The sequence below is a fragment of the Heliangelus exortis genome, chromosome 2 (assembly GCF_036169615.1).
Source record: "Heliangelus exortis chromosome 2, bHelExo1.hap1, whole genome shotgun sequence".
NCBI classification, from domain to species: Eukaryota; Metazoa; Chordata; class Aves; order Apodiformes; family Trochilidae; genus Heliangelus; species Heliangelus exortis.
In genome coordinates, this window is record NC_092423.1 from 53,780,246 (window position 1) to 53,797,005 (window position 16,760).

General features: G+C 41.0%; 1 protein-coding gene across 2 annotated transcripts in view; it reads left to right on the forward strand.

Annotated features, from left to right (window-relative positions):
- Positions 1-16,760, forward strand: part of VOPP1 (VOPP1 WW domain binding protein) — a 65,239-nt gene that overhangs the window by 25,324 nt on the left and 23,155 nt on the right. For both annotated transcript variants that reach the window (XM_071736203.1, XM_071736202.1), the window contains exon 2: positions 13,646-13,704. In XM_071736203.1, the coding sequence (XP_071592304.1) occupies positions 13,646-13,704 (59 nt within the window). The remainder of the gene's footprint in view (positions 1-13,645; positions 13,705-16,760) is intronic.

Genomic DNA, 16,760 nt, shown 5'->3' on the forward strand with positions numbered 1-16,760 from the left:
TTTTGGTAGCTCTAACACTAAGTTTAAAAGCAGAATAAAATGACTTCTGTGGTCTCATTTCCTTTTCTGGAGGGAAAATGACACTTTTCAGCCAGTTGGTATCTTCTCAGAGAAATATGCAGCCTGCATGGACCCTGGCTGAGAGTGCTGTGGCTGCTGAGCAGCTGTATCTGCTTCAAGTCATGAAGCCCCTCTCTTTTAATTGCTAGGGATTATACCCTATGGGTCCTTACCTAGCTGGATAGGTGTCTGTATGCCTTGATAGAGTTATTGTCCCATGATGTGACCCCATATGCCCAAGTGTCTTCTGTCATGAGGACAGACATGTGCAGGGAGCAAGCTGCTGACAGCCAGGACAATTAATGAATAACAAATTCTGCTGTGTTACTGCTGTCTCTGTAGGCACCAGACAGGTATAGCTTTGCTCTGTTGTGTTAAACAGTGGGAGAAAGGGAGCAGGAAGGACCCATGAAACCTGCTCTGACCAGAATGAAGTCAGAGAGAGCCCCAAAGTCCAAGGAACTGTTGGTGACTGAACCATCTTAAGCACGTTCTCCACAGCTTTCACCATTGCTTTGTCCTTTTGCAGAGGCTTCCCCCAGATCCACCTGACTGCTCTTCTCCATCTTGGGACTGAGGGATCTGACTCAATCATTTTTGCCAGACAGTTCACGTGATGATATAGAGAGAGGTGAACCAGTCTCTCATCTGTTGGGTGTGGGATGGAGCCTTTGCTTTCAGGAGGAAGGATGGCACAGCTTGCCTTGCCCAGGGAAAACTTGCCATGGGCTAAACTGTTTGGTAGGGTTTTTTTGTTTGTTTTTTTTTTTTTGTTTTTTTTTTTTTTTTTTTCCCTTACCCTGGAATAGATTAAAACTATATTTGAGCATAATAGAAAGGTCTTGGTAATGCTGCAAGCTTTGATGTTTTAAAAATTTATTTTTTTCCCTCTTTCAAAACTGTTACTTACCGTGTTTTAAGTTTTACTCTGCCAGTGGGCTCTTAGCAAAGGGAAAACAGAATCTTTTTTGCTAAACATTACCTGCTGAATGCTCTGGCTTTATAACCTCTAACTGTGCCTTTGTGCATGTGAATGAGTCAAATTAAGACCAACAGAGTAGAAGCTCTGTATTTCCAAGCATAATCAGCAGTTTCCCAATTTCACTGTCACTTCTGAGCCTTTGAATTGTACTCTTGTACCTAAGTCTTAATTTTTCTTTGTATTTCATCACTAGTCATGGATGATGTGTGTGAATTTATAAGCTGTGTCTCCCTACTAATTCTGCTTGGTGTGATTTGTAAGTGGGTAAACAGGAGGAGATACTTAGCAACTGAAGACAGATCTGCAAGAGATGTAACTGAATAAGCATTTCTGCTGCATCTGACTCCAGTGCTTCAAAAGAGGTTTTAGTATTTAGATATGGTTTTAATTTTTAGATTCTCCTTGATAAGCTTAAGGGGCATGTTTTTTTCATTTCTGTCCCAAACAAATTCCAAGTAATTAATTACTTTTTTCTGTACTAAACTAAGGAAAGACACTCATCCAGATTATGAACAAGTTGGTTAAATACCTTTTTCATTGATATTAAGTAAAGCCTCCCCATGTAATGCATTTCACCCCAGAAACACTAAGTACTTAAAAAAGAAAAAAAACAGCTCTTCATCTGTAAAAATGTTTTCCACTTCATTAATTTTTTATTAAGCACATTTTTTTTTCTATACATGTTAGTAAGTCTGTGAGCCTGATCTAGTCAGCTGGTGAGTAAACTAATAATTTTAAAAGAGAAAGAAAAAGCAGGAGAAAATGTTTGGTGTGGAAGTCCAGTAGTCTATGTCATGTTGTCCTCCTGCCCTTTCTCTGCTTGCTGTATTAGTTGACTTGCCTTTGGCATTCGCATGAGCTAAAATATCTGCCTTCTGCTCAGGCAGATCCTGCCTGTGCCAGGATTGTAGCTGGAGCATATTGTTCCATCATTAAATGGGCAATGTTGAATACTTGGGAAATTAACAACAGCTGCAAGTTCTTCAGCTATTTTTATTTGTACTGTGGCTATAATTTTTCTAGTGTGTTTGCACTGAAGTCAGAAGAGGAAAGGAAAATAGATCCCCCAAGAGGCAGACTTTTTTGTTTTTAATTAAAAAACAGGTCCTGCTGAACAAAAGCATCCATAAAACAAATAGTAGTGAGGGCAGCCAAGCAGTTTATTCAGTGTTTCATGGGCCCCTTAGTCTGGTTGCTGTGTTTCCGTGGGTTTTAGTGGCACCTCAGCACATGGTGAAGTAACCAGAACATTCTGTGATCTGCCTTCTCTTTTAAAAGTCCTACTGCTAGTAGCATGTGTCTTAGTTTCTTGTAAAGGTTGATGGCAGCAAAGCAATTTTCTGGTTTATTTTTGTTTTATGCTTCTAGCCAAACATAAGCCTAAATCCACAGCAGCCGCTCTGTTCAATGACCTTTGGATAAGGCCCTAAAAACAAGCTACGAAAGTTTAAGAGAATGCTTGTAAAACAGGATTTATTAAGTATCCTTTAATAGTCCAATGACTCGGATTTCTTCCCAGAAGTTGTATGATTGTGTGTCAGTCATGACAAGGCCATAAACCTTTAAACCAAAAGGTCTGTGTGGATTCCTGAGTTGGAAACTTGCCCTGGTTCTGAATGGGTTCAGATTCCTGCCCTGCTCCTTCGCCTTCAGCACCAGGAAGCCCTGCTGGTGCAGAGGGGAAGTGGGAGGTGATGCTCGAGGAGAATGGATTGTTGGTGCTTTTTGGAGCACCTGGAATTAATATTGCTTGCAAGAGCTAGGATGTTGTCTTGGAGTTTTGAAATGTAGTGAAAAACAGCAGCAGGAAGGGTCACTGAAGGGAAAAATGAGCTTTTTGCTTAGCTGTGGCCTTTTTAATATTCTGACTAAATACTTGGTGAATACAGGAGTGAATGAGGAAGCCCATCCTGAAGCATTACCCCTTCTGAAAGATGATGCTCCTTAGTGCCATTGAGCATCTGTAGGAGTCAGACATAAGCACATTGTTTATTTGAAAAGCAGTTTAGCAATAACTTTTTTTTTCCTTTAACTGAAGAGAGAGATGGTCCGATTCTTTTATTTTCTTATGTGATCCAATGCATATCAAGATGTTAATACCTTAAGCTGGACGTAATTTTAGAAAAATGCACACCACTGTGGAGATTCACATCTGTTCCTTTAAAGACATTGAAAATATTTTGGTATATTTTTGGATTTGAATGGAAGAAAAAAAATGGGGTGGTTTGCTGTTGTTATTCAGTAACCTAAAACTTTAAGGGAAAAGCCAAACCTCCTCCCCTTAGCACTTGTGCATGTGCTTAATGTAACTGCCGTGAATGGTACGGAGTCCTCTTATATATGGAATACTGTTCACGTATTTGGAGCACTGAGGCTTTATTTCTTACTTGATGCCTGATTTGGGGGTCTGTAAACCGGGGTAAAGATTTCATCTTCTTTAGAGAAATATAGCTTTACTGACATTCTTTGACACCTCTGCCTTTAAACTTTTAGAAGTTTTGATCTTTTCATTGAAAAAGAACCATGGCATGGCAAGCGTGAGTCAAGGGCGAGCAGCTTCTCAATGGTAAGATGCCAGGCTTGGAGGCTAAGCACACTACAGAACAAAGGGCAAAGGCACTGTAGAAGGATGATAACAAGATTTCTTCCCTGGGCTGGCATAAAGAGCTGTAGCTAATTCATGGTGTGTCATGCTTCTGTGTCAGAAAAGGCCTCCTGGTTTGAAACTCTGTTGTGGGTGACAAATGGGAGCTGCTGCTTCTCACTGAGGGGGGGTGTACTAGCCATCTATCTGCAGTATAAAAATGTCAAAGCCAGTGGAGCTGTCCCCTCACTCTTACTCTTCATGAGATGGTGTCATTCCTCTCTGGTGGCCTGTCAGTCAGTCAGCCCCTGTTACTTCTTTGGCTGCCACCCTGTTTTTCTGACCTCTGAAGCCTGTTTGGAAAAGTGCTGGGAAAAAGCTTGACTGTGTCTCAGTCCATGCTGTTAACTCCAGTTAGCCCCTTCTGCTGCCTGATGGATTTGTTGCTGAGGAGCAGAAGGGGGGAGGGCAGGGGAGGTAACTTCACTGTGGTCTAACATCCTTCTGGATAATCCACATTGTGGCCTGGGGAGTCACAGGAGGTGACTCCAGCTTGATTCTGGTTTGATGCTTTGCTTTTTACCTGTTAAGTCCAGTTGGCATATGCACTAGCCCAGATTTTATTCCACTTCTCATCTTGCCAGTTGTCTTTGACACATAATAGTGTGCTGGTTTCTATCTTCTACTACTTCTATTCCACTTCTTTCTCCCATCCCTGAGTTGACATTTGGGGTCAGTCTAATCAGTGCTTTGACTGAACAGAACTGCCCTGGAAAAATATAGGAATTATGATGCTGCTTTAGTGCCTTCATTCTGTGTTGCTGTTTTCTTCTGGCATGAACCTTGTAGCACTTGGAAGAGCAGCTGGCAGGCCTGTGAGGAGAGGGTCAGTAAGGCCGTCCTGTCCTGTCTTGTGGAAGCAGAAGCAATTCACTTGGTAGCCCTGGAGTTACCCACTGCTTTCATGGGGTTTCAGCCTTCAAATAAAGTTCAATTTACACAACATTGACAGTAATGACCAAACATGCAAGTCCATCTGTGGTTGTTTCTGAGCTGTCAGTGCTGTTTCTATCTGTTAATGTGGGCAGGTGCTATTAAAATCCTCAGCACTTTGAGTCTAGTTGAATAATTTTCTAGATGCTGGGTTTATAAATTAAACATTTATGGACATCTCTCATGCTATTATCTAGCCCTAGCAATACCTCCAGGTGGGGATTTGGGGTTTTTTTGGAATGCAGACCACATGCTAATGGAGAATGAATGTTTCATTTATATCTCCATCTCACTCTTGCAGTTCCCAGTTGCAGAATGTCCCTGAGGTAATCTCAGATATTCTTTGTGAGGAAATAATATTAGTGTAGAGACTTGTGATGCCTGTGTCAAAGGCAAGAGTGGATTTCATTGCAGCATCCTGACTTTTCTTTGTGTCTTACAACTTCTCCACATGTAAGATCTATCATCTGCAACCAGGAATAAAGCCCATAACATTAGATGAACCACATCCCAAAAGAGTAGTAACCAGAGGTCCAATTTGCATTGCAGCTATTAGAGGAAGCTGAGACTTTGGGGTCCCAAGAAAATTCACTTTTATGGATCAATGTTTGAGGAAGGAGAATGCAGTAATTTAACAAGAGAGGGGACATGGAAAAAGCTACCCACGTCCAGCATGTCCCTTATCAAGTTGAGAAGTGGGGAATTTGAGGGATGAAAAGAAGTATGAGACAAGACATGGCTGCTATACCAAGAGGTTATTTGAATTTTTCTGGTTATGTAAATCCAGAATCTCTATCCAGACAGTCATATTTGAAACCTGCAGTAGACACTTCATCTTCTTTTGTTGTTTGTTTGTTTCCTCCTTCCAGAAGCCCATTTTGAATGTGAAATATCAGGTGATCGAGTCAAACCAAGGAAATGCCAAATGCGTATATGCTTTTAATTGAAATGAGGAGATTTATCAACATCCTTAATGGGTTATGTTGAAATTTGAAAAACTGGGATTTTTGTTTAGATACATTCAGGCTCCTAATAGAGGAAAAACCAAATGCCTTATGCAGGAAGTTACTGCATTTGGAAGAAGGCTTTGTCATTAGTAGGCATCGTGGCTGGCTGGAAGGAGTTGACAATTTCCTGTTCTAGTGCTTTCATAGGAAAGACTCCAAGGGCAAATGCTTTGTATTTCTTCCTGCTCAAATAAGTAGTTGTAACGTACAGCTGTTGGATTTGTCTTACTGAATTTTAATAATCATATTCTATCACTATGGAAGTGTATTGGACCAAGTAGAAATTTAGATTCTTACTTAAATTCAAAAGGCATTGATGTTTCAGTCCACTCGGTGAGTGTCTGTCTGAAAGCCACAAAATAGAGGATCTCCCTGAAGATTTGAATTGACTTGTAAAACAGATTACAAATTTGTGACACTTGGTCAAGCTTTTCTGCTATTTCTTTGTTTGAGGAGAGTTTTGTTCTGAGAAGGATTCCTGTTTTCTGCCAATTAGTAGGAACTTTAAGAGACTGTGTGCAAGAGTGGAAAAACCTGATTATCAGTCTGGATGAACCTGAATAAACTCCTTGCAGTGTTCCAGGAACTGAGTCCCAAAGCAAACAGTTTTCTGGACTGCAGCATGGAGATTATTATATATCAGCATTCTAATATGGCCATTAACACAACCCTATTCAGTGAGCTAGCCTTGCACACCAGACCATACTGACCTTTGTTGTGTCACTGTGTAAGTTTTAGTGTTTACCTTAAGGTAGCTTAAATTAAAGGTCTGATGGAGCTGGACCAAATGAACTGCAGTTCCTTCTAGAACTGTTTATCTGTTGTTAAACCAGATTGGACCTGGACCATAAATTACATCTGTGCTTCTCCCTTGTGAAATTGAGATGGGTTGTGAGGATGTGAACGACACAGTACTGATGGCTGTAAATGAAAGCATTTGTAGCTAAGCATCTGATAATTCACTGTTAAGAAGGTGGGAGTTCACCAAGAACAAAGCTTCCCCTGGCAGAGTTTTTAAGTAGGTATTTCTCAAGAAGTATCTGGATTCTGACTTGCTAGGGTTTTGTAGAAACTGGTTTTCAAATCACAGTGTTTCCAAGGTAACCTCTTTAATCTCCACTATATTAAAATGATCACATTATTAAATATACATGTGATGTGAGTAATGTGATTTAAAAACACAATGTAACACTAACTATGATGAGTTTCTAGAATAAGCTCTTGAAGGCAGGAACTTAGATTGGCCTTGCATACCTTACAGAAGAAGAAGCACTTAGATGATATTTCTTGATTACTAATCTTTTTTTTCCTTACACTGAGTGTGTGATTGGTCATGATCGGTCATCTTGTTTCTTGAAACTGAGGAGCTGCTGCTTTTGGTGTTACAGATGTTTTCAGGACTTAAAAGTACAAAGGATTTTAATCTGATATTTGCAGTTTTGGAATAAATTTCTCAATAAATTAAAAAGGGAAAAGTCCTAGTTAAATAAACAAATATTTTGTTTTCCAATAACTCCTCATATGAAGGATTCTGCGGAAGATGTGCATCACTGGATTAAATGTCAAGAATGAAAAATAAGAGTAGCAGGGAGGGGAGCAAGAGTTGCTGTGATTATGCAGCTGCACTCTGTCCTGTCAGCTCTCTGGCTCTCTCTGGTTGTGGAACAAATGAGCTCATGGGGAATGCATAGCATCAACAGAACAAAGCCTGCTAACTCCCAAAGCAACTGCCCTGCATCCTGATGACTATCAAAGAAATCTATCCTCCTGCAGCCTTTGGACTGTCATCGCTTAACTAACCAGCATCTGTATTGCACTGCCTCGATCTTGTCTGTGCTGCAAATGAGTGAGAAAACTGAATTCTGAATCCATCTTCCTTTGCTCAGTCTTTGCTTTGATTTTATTATTATGGGAGATGAAAGATGGCCCCTGAAGATTTAAGTACTAGGTAATTTAAAGCCTGTTTTCATTCTTGGGGTGCTAAAGTGGGAGAATGATATGTATATAGGAAACAGGAAAATTTGCCAGTTCAGTAGGAGCTGAAGGCAATGAATGCTGGCATGGTTTTAAATAAAAACCCAAATCTACACTTTGTGCATAGTAGGACTGTAGATAGTATCAGTTCCTGGGAGGGGTGAGTGCCTACACATGGTTAAGGCTGGAGATGAAACAAGCTTCCAGTTTGTAGGCAAAGGAAAGCAACTTAGATACCTATGCCTTGATGGTGATACTGGAAGTGTTACCTTGTTCATTGGAGGCTTAAACGTTAAATGATTCTACCACCTAATCCTATTGTCTGTAAAACCTAATAAATGTTTTGTTTAGTTTTTAAAGAGTCTGAGTATAGAAGTAATAAATTTTCTTGCTCTTAATCTTCCTTTGGATTTCTGACAAATTTTGAAGATTGAATATGATTGTTGCATGCAAGACAGTCAAATCATAGACTGTTATGGGTTGGAAGGGAACTTAAAGATCATCTAGTTCCAAGCCCCCTGCCATGGGCAGGGATATGTACCACTAGATCAGGTTGCTCCAAGCCCCACCCAGCCTGGCCTTGAGCACTTCCAGGGAGGGGGGCATGCACTGCCCTGGGCAACCTGCTCAAGCATCTCATTACCTTCACAGGAAAGCATCTAACCTAAATCTCCCCTCTTCAAGTTTTAAACCATTGCCCCTTGATGCACACCTGTGTAAAAAGTCCTACCCCAGCTTTCTTGTGTGACCCCTTCAGGTATTGCAGAGTTTCTATAAGGTCACCTTGGAGGCTTCTCTTGTCCAGGCTGAACAACCCCAACTTCCTCAGCCTATCTTCATAGGGGAGGTGCTGGAGTCCTCTGATGACTTTTGTGGCTTTCCTCTGGACACATTCAAGGATCTCTATGTCCTTCTTATGTTGAGGACTACAGAACTGGACACAGTACTCCAGGAGGTCTCACAAGAGCAGAGTAGAGGGGGCGAATCACCTCCCCTGACTGTCTGTCTGTGCTCCTTCTGATGCAGCCCAGGACACAGTTGGCTTTCTGTGCTGCAGGCATACATTGACAGCTCATGTTAAGCTTCTGCTCCACCATCACGCCAAGTCCTTCTCGGGGCTGTCCTTGATCCTTCCTCCTTCCTCCAGTGTGTTGAAATATTGTGAATCAAGTCTCATATGGTTGCTGGAGGTGTTAGACTACCTCGAAGGGCCGCACAGCCCGCTGTGTGCCCGGGGGTGGTGCTGGGGGCCGGGGCGCTGTCCGCGGTTCTCAGGGCACCCCCAGCCGCTCGGCCCGGTTCGGCTCGACCCGCTACCCTCTGCTGCTGTGGCGGGATGGAACGAGGGAGCCAACTCCCGCCTTATCTAGACTGGCCTCTGGAAAACCAGGGTCTTCAGCTTTTACTTTTTGTCTTCCTTTCCCTTCCCTCCCCCCAGGAGTCTGATGAAAGGATTGTATTCAGTTGAGATGGTATCATTCCAGGGCTGAAGTGAATTCGCAATTTACTGCATGAAGATGGAAAAAGAAAATTAAAATAAATGCGTTGTGCTCCTGAAATGACATTACAAGGGATATTTGTATTTCTTTTGTGGGAAATATTAATAAATCTAAATACAAATTAATGCTTTGTGATAGACTCCTATCTAATGCTAATATATATTATATATGTTATAGCATATACCCAGCTGAATGAGAGGTAATAGGCATTAAGAGAGTCATCCCGCAAAACTGGAACCCGTTTCTGTCATATCAGTATGATAGGTCACACTTTTAAATAACTGCTTTTTTCTTTCTGAATCTACCTATTTGGTTTCTTATGATTGTAATGCATAATGGAAATTGCATGTAGCATCTAGCTTTTTGTCTGGTTAAAAACAAAGAGCCACACCCTCAGTTGCTCATAACTGATAGGGTTCCATTGACTTTGTAATTGATAGTAGACCTGTGCTTCCTACAGAATCTGGCTTTGAGCAGATGTCACTAACTCACTCTGAATGTTCCTTCAGCATACAGATAGCAATCACCCTCCAACTGCTCTCCACAAACATGCCTGCCCATAGCAGGCTGCTTTTTTCATTGGCACCTCTAACAAAAAAGGTTCTCATATTGGAAATTATTTACTATCTGCAGATGAAGGTGTAATTGTTTTTACTTCTTAATTATTATTTTCCAATTCTCCGATAAAGCACCGAGTGTGAATCCACCACAAGAGTAATTAATTGATCAGATCTTTTTTTCTTTTTATTGTCCTGTGGACTGAAAGATAATGATCTGCAATGTGGAGGATATTCCTGCTAGAGATAGTATTTCTGCAATTCCTGCAAAGCATAGCTAATGATCTGCAGAGTACCATCTGACATTCAGTGAGGAGGCTGCCTGCTCTATTTTCCCCCACACCATGTGCCTACTACATATGTACTCACATTCTGTATTTTATGGTGTGATCAAAACCAGTCTTTGGTTAGTGTTTTAGTAACTTTTCCTTCTCATTGTTCTTACTGGCAGCAGTAACATTTGGAATTTGCAGTCTGTGCCAGGAAGCACATTTTTCATTTTAAAGGAAATCTGAATGAATTTAGAGGCCTCAAGAAGGGATGGCTTAGAGTTCATGTTGCTGCAGTCTGTCAAAGAAGGCAGGCTACAAGACAGATGCTAATTTATTTAAAAAACAACAAACAAAACCCCAAATCTTGCATTTTTTCTCTTTCCAGGTACACAAACTTAAGGAATGTATTCAAGCATGCGACTAATTCACATACCATTAATTCTGTGAAGATTACACATGCACACACAATTAAACCTGCATAATTTATTTTAAAAATTAACATACTCTTATATCCTTGTTGTGTAGCTGTGCCAAATTGTTAGATGAATTTTATAAGCAAAATGTGAAGAGTCTTTCTCCTAGAAATGTTGGAAGCATCAGCAGGGCTGTACTCGAGCTTAGTTTAAAAAACAAACTTCTTTTCTTTTTTTTTTTTTTCTATTAGTGTATGGGTAAATGGCTTCTTAAAGATTTGAACAAATGTTTGTTAGAAACTCTGAGGTGGACCTCTTTGTAGAGGAGCTGGTGGAGTGGACACCAACCCTGATGTTGAGGTCCTTTTGTATTGCAGTAATACGAGTAATCTTCCTTTTGTTTCTGTTTTGTGGACTGCAGTGAGTTTTGCTGCCAGCTGTGGTTTCTTGAGGGTTTGGTAGTCTCAGGCAACTACCAGAAGCCCATCCTTCAAAGGCTATGTGAGGATTAGAGCCTGATGCTGATGGTATACATGCCCTCTCATGCTTGTGTAGCTCTCCACAAGCTTAACTAAGAGGCCAGTACTACTCAGAAGAATAATTTGGACCTTGGCAAGAGACAGATTACCATAGCCTGCTTCTGAGGATGTATGAGGGATGGGACAAAATAATCCATATCTGTACTGTGTTCATCTCTGTAGGACCTTAGCTCTAGAGACTCTCAGATCCTTAGAGACAATGATATTCTCATCTTAGCAATGAATTCCTGAGAGGCCTGCTAACCAGCAGTAGAGATGGTGCCTGCTGAATGATGGTGCCTGCTTTATGTTGGGCTTCACTGGTGTAAAGTTGACACTGAGATCAGTAGGAGTGTTAACCAAGCAGGGGCTGCAGTCCTTCATCACGTATTGTGTAAACCTGATTGACCTGTGTGTATTGGATTCAGCTCTGCTGTTCACATTTGAAGTCCACTTGCTTACCTGATTCCTGTGTCAGAGAGCTGAACAGCTGCCATGCAGTATACACACCACTGTGATACTAGAAAACGAAGATTCAGGATTGGTACCTACTATTCAGGGTTCCATATATAAGCAAAGTTTGTGCACTGAAGAATTTTTAGTGCAGATCTAATCCCTGTAAACTAGAGGGAACTGTTACTTGCAAAACTTCCCTAGGCTGGAGCCTTTCTTGTGATAGCTGTAAGCATATGGGCTGTCTGAAATAGAGTTATTAAGAGGCAGAAACAGAAATTTTACAACTTGGAAGATGTGGAAGGTGGGATCTTAGCAACTAATTTTAGAACTTGTAAAGCAGATTAAAATACAGAGAGTAGAGTGAGCAGAATGAGTGCTGAATATAAATGTCGTCTTTATGCTTGTAAAGGTTACACAGGCTCTGTGAAATATTGCTGGGAAAATATCAATTAAAATGCTCAAGACTGACAAAGGCTTTAAGGCTGTTGAGGTAAACGGTGACTCATGTTGGCTGAGAAACAGGAAGGAAAAACGCTTAATATTGTACACCTCAAGCTCAACGCTGAAATGGGGCTTCCCCAGGGGCTGACCTGCAGGCTCTGGGTTTTAAGCCAGGGTCTGCTGATCTGCAGCCTTTAAAGGTAAAGAGCCAAAGTATTTTTTACTTTGCATATGTGCAATGCATATGTGTCTGTAGAGTGTTATGCAGAGAAACTTGGCATATTCCTCATTTTCACGTGAGAGGAAACAGGAAGCTGGTGAAAAGATTCAGAAAAAAGGCTCGTGATGTTGAAAATTTTGAAGGAGGGGTCAAAATAGGGGGAAAGGCAGATGTGGAGATAGATCTCTGAACAACACTTGCTTCAGCAGCAGCTGCAGAGCCCTCCTGCATATACTGCTTGAACCACAGCCTTGATTTGAGTGGGGAACAAGGCTCTCCACTCTGTTTATTCCAAGGAAAAAGCTCCACTCCTTTCAACAGAAGTTAAAGCTTGTGCATCCTGAAGGCTGGCATGAGGTTGTTGTATTAGCAGAAAAGCCTGATCACACATCAAAAGTATCTTCTACTCCTCTCATCCCTTTTACCAGTCTTAACAATTTAATCTGCAGCAGTTTGTCTTCATGGACTGTAACTGATCTACCTGTGACTTAGCTCATCAGATGCTCATTAAAGAGCTTGCAGTCTTTGTTACGCATGTGAAATGAGAGCTGGGAATCTGAAATCACTTTGTCTTTAATTGGATTAATTTAGTATTTTGGGATTTGGGGAGGCTTATAAACTTGTATGAGCTATTGCTTAAAGGTGAGCTGCCAAGTGAACATGAAAGATGATCTAAGCACCGCCACTGTGCCAAGCATTCTCCAACATTGGGTGTCAGGTGTGTGTTGCAGAGGGAATTGTTAAAACCCCTGGAAGATATTCCTTGCAGTCTCCCAACATCCTGGCTGTGTGTGATCAGGTAGTGCAGCTTGTGGTGGAGAATTAGACTGCAACAAAGGTGGCATTTTATGCTATCAATGTTAGTGGGAAACACACAAATATTTTGTGGGTTGTCTGTAGACTTTGGGCTTGACATCTGGTTTTCTTTTTTAAGCGCCGTTATTGTTCTGAGCTGCTGTCTGTACTCTGGCAGTGCCTGGAACGACGTGCGCTTCCCACGTTGCCTGCACACACGTGCTGAGAAAATGCCTGTCACCATCCTTTAACAAGGATAATCTGGCAATCTGCAAAAGAGAACAATCCCCCTGGGCTGCAGAAAGCAGTTTCCTTTCCCTGGTACTCTAATGAGCCCTTGAGATATTTCCAAATTGTAGGAAGAAGAAATGGCATGGATGTTTTTCCTATTTTTCTCTTTTCCGAGCCCAGCTCCACACACCGAAGACTTCCAGAAAGGTGAATTCCCTGCAGTTTTTGAATTTACATTGTAGCCTTATGCATAATGCAATCAAATTGCTTATGTCTTGGAGGTCTCTTAAGTGACTACAATCACAACAGGGTCTTGAGTTCTCGTGGTCCAGTTCTGCCAGAGAATACCTGCAGTTGTATCCTGTGTCTGGACTGAAACTATTGACTTTGGTTGTGAATCATGGGAAGCTATGGAGCCCCACAGACAAAGCCCTGTGTAAGGGGTCTGAACCCTGGCAGAGCTTGCTGCCATTTGCATGAACTGACTTCCCAGCTGCTATGTGTGTGAAGACTGTGAAATCTTCAGAACAGAAACCTTTTCTAATTGCTCAAAGTCACAGTATTTAGAAATACTCTGTGCTTGTGTTTATAATTGTACATTGTCCTATGTAAATATTAATAGCGTGTTTTTCTTTCTTTGTAGTGTACAGAGGCCAAAAAGCACTGCTGGTACTTTGAAGGATTATATCCTACATATTATATGTAAGTAGTCATCACTTCTCTTTTTTGTGTTTTCTAGTGTTCAAGAGAGGATTGGTTTCTGTAGGCTCTTTGAGTGTTGTTCTTTCACTAATTATACTTTTACCATAGCTTCTCTGAGACTTTCTAATTTAAAAAGAAGATGCAATAAACTTCCCTCTTCCTCCATGTCCCATCTCCTACCCTTTCTCCTTATTAAAAAAGCCTACAGATTCATTGTGACACAAAATCCAGATGACCTTTCCGATTGAAAACAAAATGAAACATCTTAAACAGCTCTTATTTCAGAACGCTGAAAAGGAAACTTAAGTAGAGCCTGTGAGGACAGTTCTCCCCTTGTTTTGAACAAGGGCAGGTAACCAGGCAGAGTACCACGAATGCATTGAAAATAGGTTTGTTACTGTTGTTTAATTTAGAGAGTTGGGATCATTTGTTATCCATTTGTTAACTGTCCTTTTGTTAAGTGGCATCTACATTCACATCAAGCTTGGATGTGAACCAGTGGTCAATGACCTGTAAGTGCATGATAGAGCATCTCAATTCTAGTTTTCTGTTTTTGTTGTTGCTGTGACCAATTTAAAGGCAGAGGAAATGTGTGGGTCAGAGGTATCCTCCCTGTGGATTTGGGGGCAGAAAGGAGACAAATGTACAAAATTTTGTTCCTGGGTTGTATAGGTTTATAATTGCAAACACCTGTAAACATAAGTTTAAAAACAAAATAAAGTGGGGTGGAGGAGTAGGTAGCAGCATTAGATCATCTGTTCCCTGAGCAAGCTCTTCCTTGCTGAAGGATTAAAAATTACTGTAATCTTTATGCTACCCAAGAACTTTCTTTTCTTCTCCACCTCCAATTCATCTGCCAGAAATGGGAGCAAAATCTTTGATGCAAAAAGCAGCCAGGAAGCCAGGCAAGAAACAAAGCTTACTGAAAGAATGAAACACTGTGTGGCTTAATCACATCTGAGCCTGAATATTAACTGCCCCGGAGGTGTTTGTGTGTAGAACTCACTGTCTTTTTTTTCAGGTGACTGAAATGTTGAGAATTACTCATAAATGGTTGGCCAGAACAGATGGGTGAATTTAAATAAGTTCTCTTTCTTTGCATGCTAATAACAACAGGACCTTGATTCCACCTACATCTTACTTCCTTTTGCTGTAGTGTAAGAAAGAAGATGGGATGGTTTGAAATTATCAAAATCCCACTGTACCTTGTCATTCAGGAGTGTGTTACTCATCCTTACCTCTGTGTTCTTCGTATGTTCCATAGACTTTGGAAGCCAATGTTTGTTTCCCCTGATAGTACAAAGCGATACTTGGATATTGAGTATTAGCTCAGACTCATTGTGCTACAGGTAAACACATACTGAGTTCTGCAAAAACAAGGGTTACAAAAGGGAGGCTCAATATCTGCAAGTGATCTGGTACATGTGAGGCTGCTTTCTCATTGGTTTCCTTTTGATTATTATTTTACTGTCTTCCTTGTGTGCCAAAATGGTTTATTTTCTAGAAAAGTAGTGTGTTTATTTTCCAGGCTGTCAAAGAGGCTAATTATAACTGCACACAGCTTTGAACAGTGGAAGGAAGAAGTTTTTGAGAGGGGCTCTGGTGTTGGTGGGTTGTAGGTTTGTTTTGGGAGATCTTTTGATATGGAGGGGAAACTCTTGTATATTGGCTATGTCAGGTCAGTCAGAAGACTGTTACTAGTGGTTCTGTGTGTTTGTAGTAGATACTGCAGCACCTTGTGTTATCCAAGTCATTGCATGAACCTGTGGTGATTGCCAGTCTCATGGATAGTTTAAGTAAATGGAAAAAAGGAAGGAGGAAAGGGTGGGATTATTGTGATGAGTGTCATGTTAATGCTCTTGCTGTTATTGTGATTAGGAGTTTAAGTGGGGAAGAAGAAACACTAAGGAGAGACAATCAGGATTTGGGAATGGTAAAGCTCAAAGGATAGATAATATGTGACAAGTGAAGAAATACGGAAGTGAGGGGAGAAAAGGATATGAGTGCATTGGAACCCAGTAAGTTTAAAGAGGGCATGCATCAAAATGATAAGAAGGTCACTGAAGTCTGCAGTGCCTGGGGTTTCCTACTTAGTAACTTCTGCACTTCAGTTTCTGCTGTCTAGCATCCCCAGCTGCTTCCTGCCTTGGCTGTCCTTTTCACACCTGTATACTAGAGGAGAGCCACACCATAGTGTCTTAGAGTGCCTTAGAGTGAGGTCCCCTTGCTTTGGCAAGGCTTTGTTTGGCTGTTTGCTGAGTTAGTTCAACTTGCTAACACCACAGAAAGTTGTTCATTTTAGCACATGGAAGTCAGTGTTGAATCAGCTTGGTACAGTTTTTGGTGGACAGTGGTGAAATGTGAGAAAGGGAGTATTCTACATACTGAGGGAGAGGAGGCATGAATAGGATCTTCTTCATTAGCATATGGTTAGATATTAAATCATCTAAAGCCATAATGTGTTACTTTATCTTGAGAGCATCTCCTTTGTGCAAATCTAGATCAGGGGTGTGCTGTGGTGAAATGGGTTTTATTTTATCTTACAATTTCTGGAAGAACAGTCCATAGGAAGCAGGTACATTTAGTCAAATGAGTTCACAATAGATTCCATTCCTTTCTATCACTGGTTTTCTGACAGAAGTTTGTTCTACCCAGTTAACATATGTAGTCTGTCCTTTGGTCTTGAGACTATCTTTGGAGACCTAAGAAACTCAGCAATGCAATCCTTTTTAATTACTTCCTTATGATTTTGGTCCCATGCTGGCAGTACCTCCTTCTTGGAGACACTGTATTATAACGAAAAAGTTGTCTTATCAGCTCAGAAATACCAAGTCCTGTGTCTATTCACAGATCTAGTGTGGCATGTTTGGACCAAGGCACGCCTGGACTGGCATGTGCCTGTGTCTTATCTCTTCTGGGTAGGCAGGTCCTCCTAGAAAATGCCTACTTCTCTTTAAATTGCCCAGAGTAATAGAAATCCAGGGTGGAGTGTCATATAAAATAGTTGTTTGCTTTTCTCAGAAGTTTAAAAGCAAGATAACTGAGTTAATCTTTCC